This window comes from Trachemys scripta, chromosome 8, assembly GCF_013100865.1.
Source record: "Trachemys scripta elegans isolate TJP31775 chromosome 8, CAS_Tse_1.0, whole genome shotgun sequence".
Lineage (NCBI taxonomy): Eukaryota > Metazoa > Chordata > Testudines > Emydidae > Trachemys > Trachemys scripta.
In genome coordinates this window covers 105,072,768-105,098,682 of record NC_048305.1, presented here as the reverse complement: position 1 = coordinate 105,098,682, position 25,915 = coordinate 105,072,768, and the positions used below count along the sequence as shown (strand labels likewise).

Here is a 25,915-nt window from a genome sequence, read left to right as displayed (position 1 = left end):
TTTTTTCTTGGCACTGAAGTGCTGCCTACTGACACAATCCTTAGGATGCCAAAGAAAACTACGCTGCAAAATATGCCTACGGTACAGCATACAATCCCTCTGAGCAGAAAAAAAGGCAAAGAAAAGAGATTTCAAAATATTCAGCTGCTTGGATCCCTTGTTCCTGAATTACACATAATGCTAAGATGAAATGAACCTCTCCTGGAGAAGTGTAGACTATAAACACTGGAATCAGACAGTAACATTCGCCAGGCAATTATTCCAGATATTGCCTAGTACAGCACTGAGAGGAGCAAACAGGTGATTGTGAAACTTTCACAGCCAATCTGAGTGACTGTCAGGATAAAATGAAACCCAGAGTAGTATTTAAAATTCTTAGTGTGCTCATTAGTTTGACCGTACAAGTGACAGACTATAGAGAGACTAAGAAAGTCTGACATTTCTAGTAGACTGGAATACCCATTTAACGTGACAGCCAATAAAACACTCAAGCTCCATGCTAGAACAGCCCTTTTCAAAAGACACCTATACAGAAATGCCAACATACCAAGAGCTCAATTTTACAAATTTTAAGGGATGAGAAAAGCAGCTGTAACAAGTGATAAAATTCTCAAATTCTCCACCTTAACTTTGACTACACAAAGCTTTCAACAGATTTACAATAAAAAACCAATATAAGTGCACATTGCTTCTTGATTTATTTATTTTACAATCATCCTTCCCACACTGCCTCCTTTAAGTCAGAAAGGAAAGACAGGTGTATGGGTCCTGGAGGTATCTGAACCAGGAGATCTCATATGAGAGAGTTAGGCCTGATATGCTGAAGAAAGGAGTTTTAACAATGTCAAGTTCATTTTCAGTACTTTGCCTCTAAGATTGTAGAATACTCTCCGAGGGGAAAACAGTGGAAGAGCCATCCCTAAGGCTTTTAAAAGCAGACTGCATAAAGCACTAAAAGTGCACTTATAGGGAAGAATCTTACACTAATCCTCAGGGAGATCTAGGAGGACTCTATGGTAATGTCAGTATTTCTACTTTTACAGAGCTTCTCATTTTCAGAACATTTTACAAATATTAACTGATCACTCTTCAACACCTCTGTAAGGTGGTTATTATTGCCACTATAAAGACAGAGAAAGAAGCAGAGATTAAATTACTTTCCCCAGGTCAGTGGCAGAGGTGTGATTAAAATTCATGGGTCCCAGTCCTGTGTTTAGACTAAGATTGTCAAACAATTTTTTTAAAAGAAGCATGTGAAATAAAAGTCTAGGCATTACCGTTCAGTTGTAGCTTGAATGATTTCCAGTTTAACTGGATATAGCTATTGATGTTATGGGAACACAGGATGGAGTGACTTTCAGACGAGTTTCTTCTATTAATTTACTAACCACTCAGACAATGCTGGTGGAAATTCAACACAAAGTGCAACTTTCATAGCTTTAAGTATTACTAGTCTCTGTAGAAAAACTGAATTACAGAATCTGACACTCGAGAGAGAGAGAGCAATACCCTACAAACCTACATCCTGGCCAGAGACTGACAGCAAAAGCTGCCTAGGACAACAAATTACAGAGGCTATATGCAGTATTTATTGTACTGGATAACAAGTGTATTTAACTTTGTTTTGGTATTACTTACCTGAAGGTGGAAGCTTATCTGAATTACGTATTTATGTTCCAGTAGTGCCCAAAGTGTGCTAGGTGTTGTACAGACATAAGGGAAAACAAAGTCCCTGCCCCAATGGGCTTACAATCTAAAACAACAAAGAGGTAGGGTGAGGGGAAAGAATACAACATAAAAGCAAAGTTGTCAAGGAGATGACTGGCAATTTTGTTATTTCCATGGGGGTTTTTTTATTACATAAAAACCAGAACTACTCATCTATATACCCATTATTAGTGGGTTATTTCCTAATTTGGAAACCTCAGTTTTGTGTTTTGCACAGAATTGTCTCTCATGATCAAAAGAATATCCCAGTACCTTACACTGAAAGCGTAGGGCATGGATAGTCAACAGGCAGACCGCAGGTTAAATCTGGACCGCCAGACACTTTTGAACATACCGCTAAAACTTTTTATTTACTTATTATTGTTATTGTGGTGTGAAAAATGTACCTCTGGAATCTGGACCTTGACCAAGATATTTGGACATTGACCAAGAAATAACTGACTACCCCAGTGTAGGGGTTCAAAAATGGCGAAAGTTAAGAATGAGTTAAAAAAAAAAAAAAAAAAAAAAAACACCTCTATACAAACTTTAATATCCACAAAGATGACAAAACCTTCCCAGGAATACTTCTGATCTCAAAACAAAAGTTTAAGAGAGAGAGCAGCCTCACACAAGAAGGATTCTCAGTTTTGTAATAGCAACATTTCTGTCGAATATGCAGGGGGGCATTCATCTCTGGCTGAGTAAATACATCACCATTGTTTATTAAAACTAAAGAACAGTGTCAAGATACGACTTGTTTAACTTCTTCCACCATTCCAGATTATTTAAACTGAAAATTTAAAGATACAGAAAATCATGGCCAAGCAGTGACTAGCAATTGTGGGTGTGTCACACTAGATTTTACACACACACACACACACACACACACACCCATGTGTACTAACGGTATGTCTTTGCTAGCAATGTTAAAGTGCTGCCACGGCAGCGCTTTAATGTGTGTGTAGTCGCGGCACCAGCTGTAAAAAAACCTCCACGAGGGGAGTAGCTACCAGTGCTGGGAATGTGGCTCCCAGTGCTGGTGCACTGTCTACACTGCCACTTGACCGTGCTGAAACTTGCAGCACTCAGGGGGCTGTTTTTTTGCACTACTGAGTAAGAAAGTGGCAGCGCTGTAAAGTGGCAGTGTAGACAAGGCCTAAGGCGTTGTGTAGAGAAGCCCTCAGCGTTAACTTCCAGTTCACAGCTCTCACATAGCAGGGCTGGTGTCTGCACTCTGGTAATGCAGCTGATGGTTTGGACATTGTTTCTGGGCATGCCCAGTTTAGTTCCTATGATGCTCTTAAAATGTAAAAGCAACCATACCTTGTATGATGGTGATGAAATTACAGCAGATCTAGCCAAAATCTGCTGGCAGCACACTTTACATCAAGACAGACAGACAGACTTCCAAGAGCATTCCCATTAATGTACAAGGGAACTTAGCTCAACATGCAAAGACCATACAAGTGATTGAGTACTCTTCAAGTGTTCAGAGCTGTGTAATACGAATAGAAGAGCTCTCATGGTACTTAAATTATAGAAAGCAACATTAGTTGGAAAAGGTCCCGTTCTATCCCCAACCCAACCCCTTACCTCTTTGGGAGAGGTGAGACCTGAGCCACTCGCCAGTACCGCTGGTTTGGTTACAGACACCGGACTGGTAAAGGCAGAGTCACGGCTGGAGGAAAGCGAGCCTGGTTTATGGTCACTTCTGTTAGCTTTCCATGGACTTGGCTATATTGAAGAGAACACAATACACTAGACAGTAATGGTACGGCACAAGTATGGGTTGCTTGCAAATGGTAAAAAAAAATCAAAGCAACATCAAATTGACTTAATAAGGTGTCTGATTAATTGAACAAATTATCTTCTCCTGCTCCAAAAAATGGCCTCAAATTCCCCTTTCATCTTAATCCTGAGAATCCCCCATTCCTGCCCTGCTGAACCACCCCGCCCACATAAATACCCTCTAACTGCTTCACAGCTATCACTCTCCTAGCAAAGGGTCGGTTGGGACTATTATAAACAATTGAATGCTCCATCATTGGTTGGAGGAGTCACCATTGAGAGATGCAATGTATCACACAACTGCGCCCAGCACAGGAAGTGAGAGACCGTAATAAAATTCCAATTTCTTACACAGTGCTAAATACACCACCACTCAACAGGAGCTTCCTCTGGCCATGGGGAAGAAGCTTTAAGGCATGAATGCAAGACAGGAATTCCCCACGTTGCAAGGAAGATACTCCTAATCCGCCCCCATGGAAGGGTAAAGGAACAAAAGTTTGATTGTACCCTGCTGTTTAACAAGACACAGAAGTCAATGGATACACTAAAAATCCAGACAAGAAGCCCCAAAACTTACCGAGTGAGAAGCCAGGTTACTGGAGTATGGAAGCATGTAAACCAGCCCATTTTCTAAGCCAATTCACATGTAACTACTCAGAGTAGGGCAGGGAGCGGCAACGTTCGGCACGCGGCTCGCCAGGGTAAGCACCCTGGCGGGCCGGGCCAGTTTTATTTACCTGCTGACGCGGCAGGTTTGGCCGATCGCGGCCCCCACTGGCCGCGGTTTGCCATCCCGGGTCAATGGGGGCAGCAGGAAGCCGCAGCCAGCACATCGCTTGCCCGCGCCGTTTCTCGCCGCCCCCATTGGCCCGGGACAGCGAACTGCGGCCAGTGGGGGCCGCGATCGGCCAAACCTGCCGCATCAGCAGGTAAATAAAACTGGCCCGGCCCGCCAGGGTGCTTACCCTGGCGAGCCGCGTGCCGAATGTTGCCGACCCCTGGAGTAGGGCAACTTCACCCAACTAGTATCCACCATCAGGATATATCTGCAACTATTATTTGATGGCCAAGCAATAATTGCAGTTGCAGAAAGCTGCTTCATGACAAATGTCTTCTACTTGGAAAAGTATCATCTTGAACCTCTCAGCCACTAAGGACAAACTGTGCAACAACGATCCCCAAATGAGAGAGATGGCACGAAGCAGCACAGGAACAAGACAGCTGAGGAATATTTATTTATTTATTTTAAATTTACAGCTTCATTTTAACTATTCTGAATTTCTGATATCAATGCTCATCCAGGATGATCTACACGGGGGGGGGGCGCGGGAATCGATTCAGATCACTCGCTCTAGTGGAGTTCCGGAGTCGACGATGAGCGCGTTCGGGGATCAATATATCGTGTCTTAACAAGACGCGATATATCGATCCCAGATAAATCGATTGCTACCCGCCAATACAGCGGGTAGTGAAGACATACCCTAAGTTAAATAGGAGTCTAAAATGGATAATGTACTTTGTAAAAAAGGACAGCAGAGGCCACTGTTTCTCTGTATTTCCTCATTTGTTTCCTTGATGTATTTTTCTTCCTTCTTATATTTTGCTGACTCCTCACCCTTACTCCCCGCACTGGTAAAAACCGAATCCCTCTCCCCATTCCCTAATCAGAAGGGATATGACGCTGGAGGTGGACAACCATCGATTTGCCAGTCAAAGCTGAGGAGAGAGAAGCCTGGGCTGGCACACTGAGGCCGCAGCCCTACTACACCTTTGACTTTTACAATGTTCAGCTCTGTTAGCAGCCACACAAAGAAGGGCAGGAAAGATTTTCAGGGAGCCACCAGTAGCTTTATTTGCTATGCAGCAATATGTTTGCAGTGAGTCAGGGGAAGCTGCATCAACCTGGGGTCCTGCACCTTCCCTCTCCCACATCGATCACATCCTCTGGCTTCAGCTCCCCCTCTCATTGACTAGTCTGATGCCTCCCCCACAGGTTAGAAACTGATTTCGATTGTAAACTTCCTGGGGTAGAGCTTGTGCCTTCATTTCTGTTTAACTAGAGCAGGGGTCGGCAACCTTTCAGAAGTGGTGTGCCGCGTCTTCATTTATTCACTCTAATTTAAGGTTTCGCGTGCCAGTCATACATTTTAATGTTTTTAGAAGGTCTCTTTCTATAAGTCTATAATATATAACTAAACTATTGTTGTATGTAAAGTAAATAAGGTTTTTAAAATGTTTAAGACGCGTCATTTAAAATTAAATTAAAATGCAAAGCCCCCCGGACCGGTGGCCAGGAGCCAGGCAGTGTGAGTGCCACTGAAAATCAGCTTGTGTGCCGCGTTTGGCATGCGTGCCATAGGTTGCCTACCCCTGAACTAGAGCATACTTCTTGCACTATCATATTTAATTTACAGTAATCTCTTAAATAGGAACCTCTGAAAATGGCAGTCACACCAAAATGTCAATTTTTGCTCAAGAACCTGAAGGCACAATTCTCCGGTTAGTATTAACTATGAGGAGTTTCTGTATGGAAGAGCATAAGCAGATTCAAAGTATATAGAACACTCATTCCCCGCTCCCAAAAACCCCAACACTGGTGAAATGGATTTCCACCTTTTTCACAGCTTATATTTCACATCAAGTTCCTCTCAAACTCCCAAAAACCAAATGTAAATTGCCACAACACCCCACTGGTGAGGCACAACACTAAATCTGGGGGGTGGGTGTTAGATTGTAAGCTGCTGGGGACAGAGATCATATTTGTGTTTTGTGTTTGTACAGCACCTAGCACAGCGAAAAGACCTAGTCGTAGACCAAGAGCCAGGCACTACAATAATACAAATACTTGGAATGCTCACAATGACACTGAGGCCCATTGGTGCCAACAGGTTCATTGTTCTTTACAAGCAACTACTGTTAGACCTGACAAACTCACTACATCTAATATACCACTTTCACAGTATTTAGTAATGAAGGGTAGCATGTGAGGTCTGTATTAAAAGCTCTTAATTTATCAATACTCAGTGCAAGGTGTGTACACAGTTAATATTTAAGGAATAACCTAACTACACCTCTACCCCGATATAACGTGACCCGATATAACATGAATTTGGATATAATGTGGTAAAGCAGTGCTGGGGGGGGAAGGGGGGAGGGCGGTGCTGCGCACTCCGGCGGATCAAAGCAAGTTCAATACAACACGGTTTCACCTATAATGCGGTAATACTTTTTGGCTCCCAAGGACAGCGTTATATCGGGGTAGAGGTGTATATTGATAACTACGCCTTATGGTCCCGGAGTAAAAGTCTGTCACCAGGGAATCGTGTTTTGGTGATGGCCCATTCAAGCACAAGGTGTCCTCACCCCTCCCTGGTCAGCTGGTGATGTAATGCAAGGTTCAATTGTCTACCCTTGTCCATTCCAGAACAGTTGGAAAACTATCAAAGCCAACTGAAAACAATCAAAACCACTTGGAGGTAAAAAGGAACAGTGAAACAGACAGGGGCTCACCGGACTGTGAATAAAGACAAAAGACAGATTCAGTATATCAAAGGGTGGAGAAAGACACACTGAATCCATTCACTGAGGAGACATCTTGTTGAGTATGGGGGTGTTAAGTGAAAGATTGGATTTTGGTTCCTGAGAAGCCAGTCAGCTCTGCAACAGACTGAACGAGGTGGGGGAAACTGACTTTGTTAGATAGGAAAGGTAACTATTAAGTGTAGGCCCTAGTTTGTATTTTATGATTTTGTTTTGTATTGTAACCATTAGTTTCCATCACACACTTGTTTCTAGTGGAATTTATACACTTATACTACACCAAAAGAAGGTTTATATAAGTGTTCAGTTCTATGCGTTATACAGGAGCTGTGATTTAAGGTAAAGCAGGTAAACTGGGGTACACTGTTCCTTTGGGAGCAGAGAATCCGGGATTTCCATGAGTAGCCAGTGTCGGGGCAGGATATCACAGAAGAACATTTTAAGGGGACTGGGGCACAAGAGGGTGGGTTATGGAATGGACATATACAACAGGCTAGTAACTGTTTTCTTCTTTGAGTGACTCAAGCCGTAAGAACAGGAAGTGGGATAGGAGTCTATTTCAACAAAGCCTAAAGAACAACTCGTCCAACTCTAGTATTGTCTCTGGAGTCTTAAGCCATAGCATAGCGGGAGGCAAACGTGTGGACAGAGAACCAGGCTGCCACTCGACTCGTGTACGCAACTGGAACTTGTGCCAGAAAGGCTGCTGAGGCCAACTGCAACCGCCTTGAATGAGCTGAGACTCCGTCAGGTGGAGTGACATTAGCTAAGTCATAACACATGCGTATACAGGATGTGACCCAGGAAGAACTTCTCTGGGTGGAGACTGAATGGCTTCTTACTCTGTCTGCCATTGCTATGAACAGATGGGAGGATTTATAGAAGAGCCTGGTTCTGTCTAGGTAAACTGCTAAGGCTCTCCTGACATCTAAGCCTTGATATGCAAACGCTGTTCATCCCTGTTCGTATGTAGCTTTGGGTAATGTGGTCAAATTGTCTGATTGGTAAGGAAAGAAGAAACCACCTTTGAAACAAACTTTGGATGAGGATGCAAGTGAACTTTGTCCTTAAAAAAGATCTTGTATGGATGCCCCAAAATTAATGCCTGTAGCTCCCCATCTCTTCTGGGAGAGGTAATGGTCACCAAAAATTACACCTTCATTGATAGATGCAGCAGAGAGGAGATAGCCAATGGCTCAAATGGGGAACCCGTAAGTCTTTACAATACTAAGGCCTGGTCTACTCTAGGGACCTATACGCATTACCACCATAGAAACAGCAAATGATTTCTAAACTGGCTAAGTAACTTTACAGACATTACTTCTGCTTCCTCTGAATACTACAGGAATAAGGCAAGGGGTACACTACTAGCAAATTAACCCACATCTTTGGCCACAGAAGTCAATTTAGACACAAAATCACCCACACTGACATGTCCTACTGCAATTTTAAGAAGATCAAGGATTCACAGAATGAAAAGGAAAACTGGGATGTCAAAATCAGCGTTTTGACAAGTAGGTTTAGTTGTCCAGTTTATGTACCACAATCACACTGCTGCTTTACATCAGCCAAACCAATTGCTTAATTTCCCCAAGTGCTCTTCTAAAATGCCATCAATCAAGGGTATAATACAAACTAGTTTATGAACCTATTAGACCATATCACATCCGGATCACAACACTAACAAACCCCACAAAGGCTGGGATTTTCAGGTGCCTAAAGGAGCTAGGGGTTCAAACCCACTGAAATTACATAGGATTTGAGCACATCACTCCATTAGGCCCCTTTGAAAATCTAAGCATAAAATACCATTTTCTAGGCACAATGAAAACCAAGCTCAGCATCTGGATAAACATCCCGTCAGCAAGCCTGATTAAACTGCGCTATAGTCTCACAAAGAGAAAGACCCGTCACTTAGGACATTTAGAACTAGGCAAAACAAATGCACTGGTGACTATACTGTAGGGAACAACCACATTCTGGAAGGGGGAACTAGATAATTAGCTTTTCATCTTCAATATTGATGATTCCATGCAATAATGCACTACTGCAGGATGCAGTCATAATATTTACATGCACTTGCTCAGGTATGGAAAACACTGACTTCAATTTCATGATTTACAAATCTTAGGAGTAAATTTTTATAGCACCGTAACTTGCAAACCCCACAATATATCATTGTTTGCATACAGTGCTCGCAGTTATACGTTTCTGCATTAAATAAAAGATCACAGTGCAACGAACAAGCAGCAACACAATCCAGTTGTTAAAAAGGCTCTGATGTAGAAGGCTGAATAGCTAAAACCTGTTCAATACACCAAGTCATTCCAGCTACAGGAAAGGCACCCGACCATATCCCTAAGTCACGCAAGCTGTAAAACTGAAAAAGCAGCAACAGGAAACTCTCTGGACACCAGAAACCGCACCTTGTTTGAATGGTCATGGGTGGCTCCACATGTGGGCTGACTGCCTAATAATTTCTGATTTTACAGGTAAGGCATTCTTTACAAATGGAATGTTATAAATAGTTGCGATTCTTACAAAAGCCCACCTGTCAGGCCAACACTGGTGTGCTCCCCCAAAACAAGCCATAAGACCAACATTTTTTTAGAATTGAAAAGTGAGAGTCATTCTAATCATGTAGGTTCTCTCTGCGGTCTGTGGGAGAGGAGGAACCAGCTGAATTTTAAAGAGGACCTAGAAAGGCAAGAGTTTTGTAAAGGAGCAGAAGGCATGAACACATCTCTGAAAGGGGTTTTTAAGGAGAGTATTCTTTTGATTATATTTTGTAAAGATTTAAAAAAAATCTGCTCTTCACCTGTATCACTGGTAGTCTTCTTGGACGATACACAGCTAGAATGGACCTTTTCTCAACCAGGACCGATCATCTTTTAAAGATCTTTTCTTCCAAGTGTTTATCAAGCATTTTAATTAATGAGGCGTTACCAGCCCAAAAAATAAGCAAAACAAAGCTCTAAGAATTATGAATAAAAATAATTTCCATGATTAGGTTTCACTTCTCTGATACTAGTTGGAATGTCATAATCCTACAAGTTCCCCAGGTATCTCTTATACCAGCCTTCAGGAAAAACAGAGTTAGATAAGATCTGAACCCAATATAAAAAAATCAAGCAGAAATTGAAAACTTGAAAAACCCTTTAACCTTTTTGTATGTAACAAAGAAGCTGAAGTGCAAAACCCTATATTTCTTTTGTAGGTTACCTTTAAGGCTCAACTACTATGCTGAAGGATCATGTTAAAACACGACCCAGTCTGGTCTTTGAAGACTGGTCCAAACTGTATTTTAACCATGTTAATGAATCGTATTACAACTTTGTATAGATTTACAACACTGTCAGATGAACAACTCATTCACTACTCTGTTACTCGTACTTTTTCTATATAAGGGAGAGAATGCCCCTTCAATAGAGTTTAGTAACTCCACTGGAAGCCCTTGTACCTTAGATGGAGGAGCTGCTGGTTTAGGAACCAGATTTTTGTAGACACTTGGGACAATTGTGGTGGTCTTGTTGCCGTTTGCAAGGTGAGGAACTGGTGATGTAAATGCAGCTGAGAAGGCAGCAGCAGGATCCTCTTTTGAAACCTTTTTGATGACCAGCATCTTGGTAGGTTGCTTGGCACTAGGGGGGTTTTCTACAAAAACAGAGGGGAACAAGACCTCAAATAATTAGGAGCTCAGTAATTCCACAAAACTTGACTCTACCTCAGCTCCAATTCTACCTCTTAGAGTCTAAGATGCTGAAAGTGTCTCATGCTGCTGCTGCTAACAGCTTCTGAAGTCAAGTGAAGAGGATATCAGACAAAGATGGTAAAGTCCAATATTATGTAGGCTCCTCTTGATTTTGAAAAAAAACTGCCTAGGACATCAGCCTGAGATTTTAACCGCCTCTCAGACTTTGCTGAAAGAAGGAACCAGAATGGATAATTATATTTAAGTTCTGAATAACTACTGAGTAATTTTAGGTTAATTCACTAACAAAAATATTTAGTGAAACTCATGCTTTAAGTTTCAATGTTTTGCAACCTGCAACCATTAACACCACATTCTGGTGGAGCAAACAGAAGTTCTCAGTACACTTTCTTGAAAAGTGCACCAGTACACTTTCTTGACAACTGCAATGTAAACCGCTAAGTGTTTAAACAGCTTTTTACTGCTTGCATTGCATTTGGGTGGACCAGTAAAGATCTGAACCAAACACTCAAGAGATTAAAATTAGATCTAGTACAACAGATTGCTGAATGTTTTTAGGATACAGCTAATAAATAACTGGTTTACAATTCTATCCCACCCCAAATTAAACTCTCTAGTTAGAGTTACAGGTTCCAATTAGTGATTAAAAAAACATTTTCAGGCACTGATAACAGGCACCCCATTTGCATCAGCCTAGCTTTTTCAATGGAGGGAACAAAAACATCATGTATAGTATCCAGGAATTTAGAACTATTTTCTTTTTAATTAATTTGAAAAAAGAAGATGAACCACAAGAACACAGCCTTGTAGATTTGTACAGTATTGCTGCATATCCACTATAAATATCACCTTCTTAACACTTACAATCAGGGAGCTGTGCTCCCTCTAGTCCTCTCAACCCTATTCTGCACTTCTGATTCTGCATTTAGCAATGCAGGATCAAGTATTTTCATGATCATTTCATTCCAACACTCAACACCCACAATCTTAGAGAAGCTGTGATCTTCCCATGGAATTAGCAACCATTATAGACGAGTGACATTCCTGTACATAGTTTGTGCCATTAGCAGGAAATGGAAGAGAAGATTCTCAAACAGCAGCAAGTGCAACTCTAAGTATCAGAAAAGAGATAAAAAGGAAAAGAACGAAGGGAGAGAAAGAAAGAGGTAGCTGCCTACTTCAGTTTAATCTTCCTTTAAGATCTTCCCCTATGTGAAAAACTAGAGTTTCAACATATTGTTCAATTCTTCTGCTTTACAAGTGGTCATCTGTTTTCTATACAGTGATGTAAACTTCTCTACGTACCCCATACTCCAGAAGGTGTCCCTAAAGGTTTGCTCTGGTTATTCTGTTTTCCAGCTTCTGGATTCAAAGATGGCTGTAAAAACATAATCCGGTTGGACACATTAGAAGATTGCAGATACTACTATTTATCAGAAGTAGTATTACCATAGTACCTAGGAACATGGTCATGGACCAGGACCCTTTTGTACGAAGTGTTGTGCAAACAGAACGAAAAGACAGTCCCTGGCCCAAAGAGCTTTACTTTCCTTCCCCTTCAGATTGTGTTGGGACTAGAGCAAGCAAAGACAGAACTCCTATTTAAAGAGTTTCTCATGTATAATTAAGAAAGTGAGAGACTCTATAATTTGATATTAATCAGTGGCTCAAGGCACCATGTGATATCCAGGACCCAATTCCTCATAACTGTACTAGCTTTCATATATTTTGTATTTGATAGTTAGGCATTAATAGTTTTACCAGTATTACACTGACACTAGATGTATATAATCTCTGTGATGAAGATGAATTTATATATTTACAGGCATAAAAACTAAAAGCTCAGCTTAAGTTATATTAAAATAAATTCCCTATGTCGAAATTTTAGGCTGTTATTTCATCTGAAGGATGCAGCCTTTGTAATTCTACCTTTGATTGAGCGTCAAATCCTAAATATTACAATATTTTTTCTATACAAAAATGAGGGGGTTAGTTAAACAGAAGTTAAAAGGTACAGTGACTGAAGTGAAATCCCTGCAAGCTGCATGGGCTCTTTTTAAAGACATCATAATAGAGGCCCAACTTAAATGTATATCCCAAATTAAGAAACACAGTAAAAGAAATTAAAAAAGCCACTGTGGCTTAACAACCATGTAAAAGAAGCAGTGAGAGATAAAAAGACTTCCTTTAAAAAGTGGAAGTCAAATCCTAGCGAGGTAAATAGAAGGGAGCATAAACACTGCCAAATTAAGTGTAAAAATGTAATAAGAAAAGCCAAAGAGGAGTTTGAAGAACGGCTAGCCAAAAACTCAAAAGGTAATAAAATGTTTTTTGAGTACATCAGAAGCAGGAAGCCTGCTAAACAACCAGTGGGGCCCCTCGATGATAGAGATAGAAAAGGAGCACTTAAAGACTATAAAGTCATCGCGGAAAAACTAAACCAATTCTTTGCTTCAGTCTGCATGGCTGAGGATGTTAGGGAGATTCCCAAACCTGAGCCGGTTTTTGTAGGTGACAAATCTGAGGAACTGTCACAGATTGAAGTGTCACTAGAGGAGATTTTGGAATTAATTGATGAACTTAACATTAACAAGTCACCGGGACCAGATGGCATTCACCCAAGAGTTCTGAAAGAACTCAAATGTGAAATTGGGGAACTATTAACTAGGGTTTGTAACCTGTCCTTTAAATCGGCTTCTGTACCCAACGACTGGAAGATAGCTAATGTAACGCCAATATTTAAAAAGGGCTCTAGAGGTGATCCCGGCAATTACAGACTGGTAAGTCGAACGTCAGTACCGGGCAAATTAGTCGAAACTATAGTAAAGAATAAAATTGTCAGACACATAGAAGAATATAAATTGTTGGGCAAAAATCAACATGGTTTCTGTAAAGGGAAGTCGTGTTATACTAATCTATTAGATTTCTTTGAAGGGGTCAACAAACATGTGGACAAGGGGGATCCAGTGGACATAGTGTACTTAGATTTCCAGAAAGCCTTTGACAAGGTCCCTCACCGAAGGCTCTTGCGTAAATTAAGTTGTCATGGGATAAAAGGGAAGGTCCTTTCATGTACTGAGAACTGGTTAAAAGACAGGGAACAAAGGGTAGGAATTAATGCTAAATTCTCAGAATGGAGAGGGGTAACTAGTGGTGTTACCCAAGGGTCAGTCCTAGGACCAATCCTATTCAACTTATTCATAAATGATCTAGAGAAAGGGGTAAAAAGTGAGGTGGCAAAGTTTGCAGATGATACTAAACTGATCAAGAGAGTTAAGACCAAAGCAGACTGTGAAGAACTTCAAAAAGATCTCACAAAACTAAGTGACTGGGCAACAAAATGGCAAATGAAACTTAATGTGGATAAATGTAAAGTAATGCACATTGGAAAAAATAACCCCAACTATACATACAATATGATGGGAGCTAATTTAGCTATAACAAATCAGGAAAAAGATCTTGGAGTCATCGTGGATAGTTCTCTGAAGATGTCCACGCAGTGTGCAGAGGCGGTCAAAAAAGCAAACAGGCTGTTAGGAATCATTAAAAAGGGGAGAGAATAAAATGGAGAATATATTATTGCCTTTATATAAATCGATGGTACGCCCATATCTTGAATACTGCGTACAGATGTGGTCTCCTCAACTCAAAAAAGATATACTGGCACTAGAAAAGGTTCAGAGAAGGGCAACTAAAATGATTAGGGGTTTGGAGAGGGTCCCATATGAGGAGAGATTGAAAAGGCTAGGACTTTTCAGCTTGGAAAAGAGGAGACCAAAGGGGGGGATATGATAGAGGTATATAAAATTATGAGTGATGTGGAGAAAGTAGATAAGGAAAAGTTATTTACTTATTCCCATAATACAAGAACTAGGGGCCACCAAATGAAATTAACAGGCAGCAGGTTTAGAACAAATAAAAGGAAGTTCTTCACAAAGTGCAGTCAACTTGTGGAACTCCTTACCTGAGGAGGTTGTGAAGGCTAGGACTATAACAGGGTAAGAGAACTGGATAAATTCATGGAGGTTAAGTCCATTAATGGCTATTAGCCACGATGGGTTAGGAATGGTGACCCTAGCCTCTGGTTGTTTGTCAGAGGGTGGAGATGGATGGCAGGAGAGAGATCACTTGATCATTACCCGTTAGGTTCACTCCCTACACTATGGCCACTATCGGTAGACAGGATACTGGGCTAGATGGATCTTTGGTCTGACCCAGTACGGCCGTTCTTATGTTGAGAAATTGTGAGTTGGGGAAGGAAAGGCGGTAAAAACCAGGTATGATGATGTTGATAAGACACCCCTTGTCCATTCACCTATCCTTCTCTCTTCCTCTCTTTTCACAATAAACTGGAAATTCAAACACCTCCCCGCTCTTTTTGATAGATTCTTTGTGTGTTGGCTACTATGGCAACTACAGCACAAGCCTCCAGTCGTGAACTTCTGGAAAAACTAGCACTCCTAGTTTAAAAGCTGGAAGAAATTACCATCCCATTTTAATACAAGTACTATCTCATACCCCAAATATTACCCAAATATTTTAAATCTCTTATCTATCAGTTTTAATGCTTCATTTTATCAGGTCTTGTCAGTTTTACATTAGGAAGCTGAGAGAGGCTGACTGCCAAGACGACTAATGGCATTTTGGGCTGTATAAATAGGGGCACTGCCAGCAAATCGAGGGACGTGATCGTTCCCCTCTATTTGACATTGGTGAGGCCTCATCTGGAGTACTGTATCCAATTTTGGGCCCCCCACTACAAGGAGGATGTGGAAAAATTGGAAAGAGGCCAGCGGAGGGCAACAAAAATGATTAGGGGGCTGGAACACGACTTACGAGGAGAGGCTGAGGGAACTGGGATTGTTTAGTCTGCAGAAGAGAAGAGTGAGTGGGGATTTGATAGCTGCTTTCAACTACCTGGAAGGGAGGTTCCAAAGAGGATGGATCTAGACTGTTCTCAGTGGTGGCAGATGACAGAACAAGGAGTAATGGTCTCAAGTTGCAGTGGGGGAGGTTTAGGTTGGATATTAGGAAACACTATTTCACTAGGAGGGTGGTGAAGCACTGGAATGGGCTACCTAGGGAGGTGGTGGAATCTCCTTCCTTAGAGGTTTTTAAGGTCAGGCTTGACAAAGCCCTGGCTGGGATGATTTAGTTGGGAATTGGTCCTGCTTTGAGCAAGGGGTTGGACTAGATGACCTCCTGAGGTCCCTTCCAACCCTGATATTCTATGATGTGCACAATGCACAGGAGTGCCCCCAAAATTGGTCTTTATGGTTCAAGTCTTTCAAAAGAAACCTTGCCCCTTTTGACAAATACATATGCTTACAAGTACTATATTCTCATTCAAGCTATGAACATACTTTTGTGACAAGCAGTTCAAATTGTTTTTTCAACTATTCTTTTCAGATAAAGAGTGTCACCAGCTGTATTGGGTTTGGCTGATTGAACAAACTTATGCATCACAACACTGATATAGCAGATTTAAAATAACCTGGCAACATGTAATGACAACGTGTCCAAAAAACAACCCAATATATGAGGGCCTCAGGAATATGGGAAAAAGTTAACATTCTGCAAACACTGCTTGCAGGACCATTCCATTAAAACTGGAGCGATCCCCAAAAGTATGGAGGAGAATCCAACTCTAGATCCTTTCCACCAACCAATTCTAATACAAAGAAACCTAGAAAGCCATTTCTCATAGCTGGTTCCAGTAGTGAGAAACCACACACTTACAAAGTCGTCTTCCTCAAACTGCAGCTTCTCTTTTTCTTCTCTCTTCTCTTCTCTGGCCTCAACAGGCACCTTTTCTTGAAAGGCAGAGTTCTTCCGAGAGTGAAAGTTGCCATTCCAGTGGCGATGGACTCCAGTTCCTCCACCACTACGTTGGTTCATACCATCATGGCCCCGTGAGGGACCATGCCAGCCAGGCTGATTGCCAGAAAGCCCAACATGAGCTCCTTTAGAAACACCGGAATCTACAGAATCATGGCGGAGCAGGGAGGGCTGATGCCAGCAATCTAAACAACAGGAGGTAAGTATGCAAATAAAATAAAAGTCAATACAGCAAGAAGAAATCAGGAATGACCTGATATTTCTGGCATTGATCAATGCTCTCTAAATAACTATTAGGCTAACCTTGCCTTAGTTCAGAGAGATTGACTTTTTTTACTCACACAGACGAACAAACTACAGAAGAATTTGAAAGCCACATACAACTTCCCCAGAAACCCACGGGAACACAGAGAGATGGCACATAAGGGAGGAGTGTTAGGATAAGTGGCTTTGTGTGTTATAGGGGATTTTGTTTTGCAAAGTTACTTTATATTCTGCATAGATCTGCATTCAGTATTTGGATAGAGATCCTCTACTCACCTCCCGTAGTTCTGAGGGGGCCGTTATTGAAAAATCCATCAGAAGAGTTGTGTCGTCTACGGCTCACACCAAAGCGGCCCTCACCCCGCGAAAGATGCTCTCCATGTTTCTCAAAGGTGGCTGCAGGGGACTACAGAAACAGATTAAGTGTCTTAGGCCACCCAAAGAGCCTGCTTGACAAGCAATGCTATTCTGATGGCTTGTATGAAAATAAAAAGACGTTCTCTGCATTAGCTTTCAGTAACTACAACAATAGGCTGGCTATGTGTTGCTTAGCTGACAAATATGGAAATATTTAAGTGAACACAAAAACAGCACATGTGACTGCACGTATCACCCGACAAAGAATCAAAAGGATGCTTATACATCAGTTCTACTAGCAGCGTCTTTGAAGTCACATGCAACACCTTGAAGAGTTTAAGGAATCTTACCCATTTTCCTACAGTGACCTTTCCTATTTGGAAAAGATTCTAGGGTCATATCAAGGTATTGCACATTTCGAAATTATTTGTGTCTCATCTGGTTTAAACATGAAGCTGAAAGCAGTTTCCTTACCAAACTGTTTTTCCTCCATTAATCTGATTTGCTATTACAAGGTGCTCTGGACTACCAGTGCCATGCATAAGCAATGGAAGTGTCTGCTTGAGATCCCACACAAACTTTACACCTTTGAGTCAGCCAGATCTACCCCTCAGATCCTGTTGTCACCCAATACCCCCAATTTTGGGATTTCATATACAAGCAACTTTAAATTGGAACTAGAAAATTCTGAGATGGGAACCAATGGCTTGCTATTGGTGCATTGCTCAGGAGTGCAACATTACTTTGAAAAGAAAAAGAATTATACTGAATTTGTACATAAATATGAAGAGGCAGGTAGGCCAATTTTCAGTTCTACTAACTTTGGTAGTATCTCTTTAAATAATTCCCCCATCATGAGATCTCAATGCAGACTGAAGTTAACATGATTTATTTACTTCCATGTTTGTGCACAAAAAGGAAAACAATCCTTCTCTCTGGAACAGAGGTGGTTAATTTGTGAAGAAAAATCAACAGAGGAAGAGTTTTTGCCTGAGTCTTAAAAAGCTTCGCACAGGTATTCAAGAACACAAAGAACATTCCAAACCAGGCTGCAGGCATTCAAGTTGGACAAAATACAGGGCCAAAACTTGCTTTAGCCATTAAAAGGCTTCTGGCTGGGTAATCTGAATGCAAGTTACCTTGGCTGACTGTGGCGTTGAGAAGTTAAGCCAGGCAGGAACAAAGTCATGCTGCGCCATTTAGGTCCAGTGTCTCCCTTCAATAAAGCGAGGCATCAAACCTCATGGCCAGGATCTACAAGTGGAAAAAAGAACAACTACATCTCCAGTCCGTCAGCCCTTGCTGTGCAATTATGTGGAATAATTGCACTGTAACATTTAGGCCTTCTCTAGCGAACACGAAAAAAAAAAGTCGCAATCTTTTGCTGGGCTTAAATACAATTCTAACTAGAAAGCTGCCAACATGGTCTCCCTGGCCAGAATAGATAAGGCCTTTACAAGTCCCAAATACTTCCTGTTTACAATATCAACGTTAGCAAAATAGCTATGAAATTCATGATGGGATTGGTTTGGGGGTAGAAAGAAGACAGAGCAAACTTGCAGTGCATAAAGACATGTGAAACACTCAAATTTATGGGCTTCCTCTTGCAAATTGCCTTGCAGTATGGTCCTGTGTGCACTGTATGTTTTTCTTCAGGAAGTGGGAGGGTAAATATTGTAAAGTTGCTAACAAGGGCACCAACTGAGCGAGATAAGAGTTCAAATTAGTCTTGTGGAGCAAGTCTAATCTAACTACCCCTCAATCTTAAAACTGTCTTAAGGCCCCAAAATTCTAGGCACAGCCCATAGCTGACGTGCTGAATTCCTGACAGTGAATGGAAAGCAAGAGGGTCAAAGGTAGGACACAAGCTGGTGAGAAGGGAGACTGGAGTATCTGTAACTGCACTTTCACGAGCTTTATGACAGACACTAGCAGCAATATGTAGGTGAGGAATTCAAGTTTGTGAACCACAGAAAAGTTAACTTTCCAACAATGTGTGGTATGACTCCCACCTTCAAGTACCCTAGGAGTTATTGTCCAACTGCTCATTCAGAATTAGTAGATTAGATGGAGTATTGCATTTTGTGAGGGGTCCTCTTGGTTCCCTCCTTATTTTCACCCTTTCATGGTGTTGTGCATGAGCCAAGATTTTGTATGTACATATAGAAAAAAAAGATGTGTGATCAACTACCAGAGTTTGGCCTCTGCAGTCCAATTCTCTTCTTGATTTCTGTGCTTCACTCTGACCTTCAGGTTCCTTCCTTCTCCAGAATGCAGTTATGTCAGGTTTGAGACAACGGTGCGTCTCAAAGCAGAGCACGAGAAGTTGCACTTCGTGCTGACGGCACCCTTCACCCCCTCAGCTGCTCATCTTAATTTCTCTCTGCACTCACACTACAAAAAAAAAAAAAAAAACCCTAAAAAAGGTAATTTACATTTAAAAAAGCCACAACCACGTTCACCTCATTAAATTTCCTCTTGTTGTGGTGCTATGGAACTCAGATTTTACATTACAAAAGCGGTCGCTGGGTCTGCAGGACAACATTCAGAGCAACACCATGGTTAACAATGAACAGATACACCCAAATCTGCAGGATTATTCATTGTCTGTAGCACCTCAGTTTCAAAGCTTGGATGGGAGGGGGGGTTAAATTATATAAAAACGCTTCTCCCAAATTCTGATATTAAATGGGAGACATCTGCCTAAGCATATGCTCTTAAAATACAAACTTCAGTTTCATCACATGTACAGTTGCTAAAAAAAATCCACGGTGCTAATGTTCTTAAAAATGAACAATGTCTTGATATACTTTTCACTTCATGTAACTTAAGTTCCCCTCCAAGAACTAAACGCTACTTGATGAGATGCTGAATGGCAGTCACAACTGCTTCTGTGTCTTTGCTGGTCACCATTGATGTGCTGAATAAATGAATCTGAAAAGAGCCAAGTCCAAAAGTACTCTTCTCTTTAACCTTCTTCCAGACTGGCGCTGCTTTTGAAAGGAGACCAATTATTCAACAAGAGTTTCTTGTTTTACTGCAGAGGTCACTTCTGGGTTATGGTCCTCCTATTCCATCAAAAAATGGTGGAATACAGGAACTGTAATCACTACAAAGGAAAAATGAAAACCCATCAATAGAAGTAATAGAAATGTGCAGTAACATATGTCCAAGCAGAAGAACACAAAGCAGAAGTGCAGCAAATTTATTTATTGCAAGTGCCTACAAAAATAAAAAAGCGGCCATCGGGTCTGCAATTACTTGTCCAACTACAGAAAATCAGAAATTTTTGCAACGTCTATGATTTCCACCTAGTCACCCCATAACATTTATAGGTAACAGAGTTCCTCAGCTCTATCCTAGACATCTTCCTTGTCCACCAGATCCCCAGCAACCTGCAGTGCTGCCCCACTCTCTTAGCCATACTTGTGGCTATGAACAGGACACAACCACAGAGGCTGGGATTCCAAGTAACTGGTTTTAGTGCAGCATAAAACAAAAATAATTCTTACGCTACACATTTGAGATACACCCAAGTATTGACTCTCCCTCCATCTACCAATACTGTGGCAGGGGCAGAAAGGGTAATCACTCCACATACCTCCTCCCTCTTGATGCCCTCAAGATACTTCTCAACTGCTCAGGTCCAGCTAGGAGGCTATTCCCTCTTAGTTTCCTGACAGTAGAGCCAGGCAGACAGGTAGAAATCCCTTAACAGAAGATGAGACCTATTCATCAAATAATCCCCTTTCATCATCAAGTTCAAGCTTCCTATCTATGTACCTTAAACCCTTCCAATTCTGCCCCCTCCCTACTTATGCACCCACATCTAGCCATCCCTTCAGCAATGCCAACTTTGCACATCGATTTGTCCGTTTAGCCCACAAATATAGCTGTGCTTTCTTCCATGCTGACCTTCATGCACAGAATGCCCTTCCTAAATTATCCTGTAAGACCACCACCTTCTCCCCTTCAAATCCCTCTTCAAGACTCACTAGTGTAGTGAGACCTACAAGAAATCAGCCACCTAATGTTGAATAGGCTGCAGGACAGTTAGAGTTACAGGATATCATTTATTTAGAGACTGATCAAAACTAAGAATTCAGAACCACCTAGCAGTGCAACAATTAACTTATATGACTACCTGACCTCACCATTACCCTTGTCTTTCCTTCTGCTTGCTTGTTTCAACCTATCTTGAAGCAATCAAGTATAAGCTCTTTGTGATAGGGACATGTCCTTCTATTTGTTTATATGGAACCTAGCACAATGAGACCCTGATCCACACTAGAATCTTTGGGTTCCACAGCAATATACATAATATCCACCTCTTCTTGCTTGGGGTTCCCAAATAAGAGAATAAAAAGATGAGACATTAAAAGGAAATTTCAATCCACAAATTCAAAATAAGCCATACGTATGAACAGTTAGTCTAACAGGCCACCTGCCAGGATAACTGGGTAAAATCATCCCAAATGCTAAAAAGAACAGTAGCTATCTCTCACCAGGAACCCCAAGGTCGCTGGGACAGTATCAGTTAGGGACTAAACTCATGCTCAAATCTCTGGAACCATAGCAACAAGAAATAAAAATCTCACAGAAGCTCCTCAAGACATCAATCTAGATGAAATCAGCAACAGGATGGATGTATTCATAAAACAGAAGCAACAGTGATGATGACCTAATGGGAGCTTCCTAAACACCCTGCCCAGATGATAAACAGTAAAGTCGCCCCAAAACAGCAGCAAAAATGCTGATGTACCAATAATTGTTGCTTATTATGAAGTGTAGCTTTACCAGTCCTTCCACACACACAACGAAGGTAAGGTATCAAGTGCTTCAGAGAGAACAATTTTTCTCCCCACTCTTCTGCACTCAGCACTGGAACCAAGCTCACGTGGCAGTGACCTGCTGAGACTGCTAAGTCTCTACCCCCCTCCCTGAAGTAGTAATGTGAGGTAAATGGAAGGAAAAGTGACAGAAGTTCTATGAAACTCAGATGTGTTTCAAGACCATTTATTACTTTATTCTGAAGAGCAGATTTATTAAGAGGGTGAATTGTGTAGGAATCATTTCACCTATTGACTGAAACAAGTATTAATAGATAGGATAACGCCTTCTAATGAGCTTTGATAATAAAAGGAAGAGGAAAAACAAAAAAACAACAACACAGAACCATCCTCTGGATCTCAGTGATATTTATGTTGTCCATTTATTTACATGGGGAGCTCTGAGACAGGGATCTTGCCTGGCTATGTGCCTCGAAAGCCACCGGAGCATACTGGTTCATGTTTCACAATAAGGCTTTAAGTTATCTTTCAGGAGAAAAGCAAAATAGCAGAAATTAAACAGAACCCTGATTCTTCTGCCACTAATGCAAGCCACTGAGCCTTAAACAAACCAAAAAAACAACAAAAAACTCGACACGTTTAGCAAACAGAGGGGACGCTGCAGCTGCAAAGCTCCATACGTCCACTGCAGAAAAGTTCTTGTGAAAGTTTCACAACCTGCTGACTTGCCACCATCCAAGGCACCTATGATTAGGACAGATCAGCATGCACTAAAGAACGAGCAATGGCTAACATGCATCTAGAGACAATACCATCTCTGAACTATCCCAGATTATAAAGCATGCCACTCATTTTAGATGCACATCAAAGCCTTATAAATCTGGTTTTATTTCACATTTATTAGCTTAAATTATGGACTCCAGTAATACTGAATCAGAAAACTAAGGCTACAGAAAGCTTTAAATGTATTAATGAAATGACCTTCACTTCATGTCAACCTTCCTGCACAGTATTTTGATGTTGCTGTATCCTCTATTTTGAATCTATGTCTGTTTTTAAAGGGCCCTGCCTCAAAATTGAAACTTCAGGTTTTAAGAACTATGCACAGGAGTTAAATCTCCCTCTGAAGTGTCTCGTGGCTTAATTTTGTGCTACAAAAGAAAAAGATGAGTGCCAAATTACATTTACCCACCTCCTCAAGAAAATTAACAGCAATAAAGTACAGTGAATCTCACTTTCTGAAAGGACAGAAAGACCAGATGAGGGAGCAGGAGTAATTTAAGGATTTATTTACATTACAAAGCCAAAGTCTTCATTTAATATCCAGAGTTAAGATTCCTAAATGGTAATGTACATACCCATCACATTTACAAAACCCAAGCAAATCAATCATTAGGGATATTAAATCTTGCTTTGTCTACATAAACACATTTTATCAACTCCAAAGATACCTATTTACTAAAACAACCTACCTCTGAGCCAAAATAGGTATTTTCATCAGTAACCTCACAATGCAAGTCCCTTTTAACAAATTATATAGGTCCACGACACATTCAGGTGCACATTAACTGTCATCTATATGTTCACAAGTCAGTCAACATACATAATTTAACATTAACTAATCTCTTTTGTTGAGCTACATACACAACTAATCTCCACAAATTTTTTACATATACGGCCAAAAAAATATTTTAACTGACATTTCCCCATCACACAAAAACTCATGTCAGATTTAAGGTTATGCTGAAATAACCTGTGCATTTCTTTATTCTTGAATAATATGCTTATTAAATGAGCAGCTTCAGATATAGGATGTCTAACCATGGGATAGGCATGTCACTTAATGTGACAGGCCAAATGAGGTTGCTGGGTGGGGGAGGAGAGAGGAGGTATTATTGCCCAGTTATTAATTTTTACAAATTTATTTTTTCTTGGGTGGGTAAATTTAAAAGTTTTCTCCTTTTTAAAATATGAATAGAAGGAATATGTTATCAGGTTTTTAAATTAAAAGGAGTGGTGACCAAGGTAAGGAAACATTACTGTTCATAGTTTAGATTGGGGGGAGGGATAGCTCAGTGGTTTGAGCATTGGCCTGCTAAACCCAGGGTTGCGAGTTCAATCCTTGAGGGGGCGATTTAGGGATCTGGGGCAAAAATCTGTCTGGGGATTGGCCTTGCTTTGAGCAGGGGGTTGGACTAGATGACCTCCTGAGATCCCTTCCAACCCTCTGATTCTATGATAAGTGTGTGTCCCCAAATAAATTCCATGTCCCATGAACACATCATGCTTTCACAGTTCATATATTTAGGGTCAAATATAGCAACACTATTGTTTTACTTCTTTCAAAAATGGATATGAATGAAAATGAAAATTATCAGTTTGCAATCATTTCTTTTCTCTCTGTTGGGATAAAGAATCAGAGCCTAATATCTCTATACACAAACACTGAGTGGGACTAAATGAACTTCAGGATTACAAGCATTAAAATAAAAAGATCAAAATAAAAAGAATCCTTGAGTTTTATGAAGGAGACATGATAGGAAATGCAAACATCCCTAACCAAGACCTAATCTTTCCAAGTTTCCTGACAAATAAGTTTGACAATAAGCCAAAATTGAAACTGTTCGGTGAGCTGTTTTTTCTCTGTTCTTGTCATTATCAAGTATCTTTACAGTTGCATTTTAGAAGTAGGCTCTGATTTTAAATCCCTGATCATATCTCATTTATTAAGGAAAATGGTTTACATTACCCAAGGCATAGTTAAATCAGAAGGCTCTGCCTCCCCAAAGTCTCTGTTGTATTTTGTCATTGAAGAAACTCTTTCACTTTAATTACATTTCAGGTCAAGCTGCAAATTTAAACTTTTCAAAGTCTGTGGTATGGTAACAGAATCAAACTGAATCAGATCTTTGAGGCAGAGACTATTTGTTATGCTAAGAGATACTGGAGACTGCATTGAGCACAAAGCTCAGACTGAATGAGAGTGCATTCTTCAATTAACATATCAGTCAGGACAAGCCCCCCAGTCTGAGATAAAGGGGGCTGCAATCCTGCCCAGAGTGGGTGGTGTAGTTTTGCTGAGTACTGTTTTTTTTTTTTGCAAAAGCACGTGTTAAGGAAGGCAGAATACAGAGAAGGAGAGCCAAGCAGCAGTCTATGAGCAGTGTCTGACCATGTGGTGTTGACTAAAAGGCTTGAGGCTGTAAAATAAGAATTTCTTATTTATTTGTTTTGTTTCCTCTCGCATTTGGAAAAGGAGGACTTTGTACATTCCTCATAAACAAATTCGTAGATTTTTAAAATATTGTGTACAGAATATTTAAAATTTGGCACAGAATTCCCTCAGGAGTAAGTGTTGTAAACAAGACACAAGAACAGGTTTCAGGGTAGCAGCCGTGTTAGTCTGTATCCTCAAAAAGAACAGGAGTACTTGTGGCACCTTAGAGACTAACAAATTTATTAGAGCATAAGCTTTCGTGGGCTACAGCCCACTTCTTCGGATGCATAAGAAGTGGGTTGTAGCCCACGAAAGCTTATGCTCTAATAAATTTGTTAGTCTCTAAGGTGCCACAAGTACTCCTGTTCTTTTTGAGGATACAGACTAACACGGCTGCTACCCTGAAACCTGTTCTTGTGTCTTGTTTACAACACTTACTCCTGAGGGAATTCTGTGCCAAATTTTAAATATTCTGTACACAATATTTTAAAAATCTACGAATTTGTTTATGAGGAATGTACAAAGTCCTCCTTTTCCAAATGCGAGAGGAAACAAAACAAATAAATAAGAAATTCTTATTTTACAGCCTCAAGCCTTTTAGTCAACACCACATGGTCAGACACTGCTCATAGACTGCTGCTTGGCTCTCCTTCTCTGTATTCTGCCTTCCTTAACACGTGCTTTTGCAAAAAAAAAAAA

The 25,915-nt window shown here is 40.8% G+C and overlaps 1 protein-coding gene across 5 annotated transcripts in view; it reads right to left on the bottom strand.

Moving 5' to 3' along the window:
* GPBP1L1 (GC-rich promoter binding protein 1 like 1) overlaps nucleotides 1–25,915 on the bottom strand; it is a 48,298-nt gene that overhangs the window by 5,506 nt on the left and 16,877 nt on the right. For 2 of the 5 annotated variants that reach the window (XM_034778865.1, XM_034778864.1), the window contains exons 2-8: nucleotides 19,401–20,318; nucleotides 18,349–18,463; nucleotides 17,129–17,258; nucleotides 16,490–16,773; nucleotides 12,056–12,128; nucleotides 10,499–10,692; nucleotides 3,304–3,444 (exon numbers count right to left, since the gene is read on the bottom strand). In XM_034778865.1, the coding sequence (XP_034634756.1) occupies nucleotides 3,304–3,444; nucleotides 10,499–10,692; nucleotides 12,056–12,128; nucleotides 16,490–16,773; nucleotides 17,129–17,258; nucleotides 18,349–18,408 (882 nt within the window). In that variant the 5' untranslated portion in view covers nucleotides 18,409–18,463; nucleotides 19,401–20,318. Of the gene's footprint in view, nucleotides 1–3,303; nucleotides 3,445–10,498; nucleotides 10,693–12,055; nucleotides 12,129–16,489; nucleotides 16,774–17,128; nucleotides 17,259–18,348; nucleotides 18,464–19,221; nucleotides 19,374–19,400; nucleotides 20,319–20,810; nucleotides 20,944–25,915 lie in introns of those variants that run through there. The other 3 variants (XM_034778866.1, XM_034778867.1, XM_034778868.1) reach the window with 3 other exon arrangements.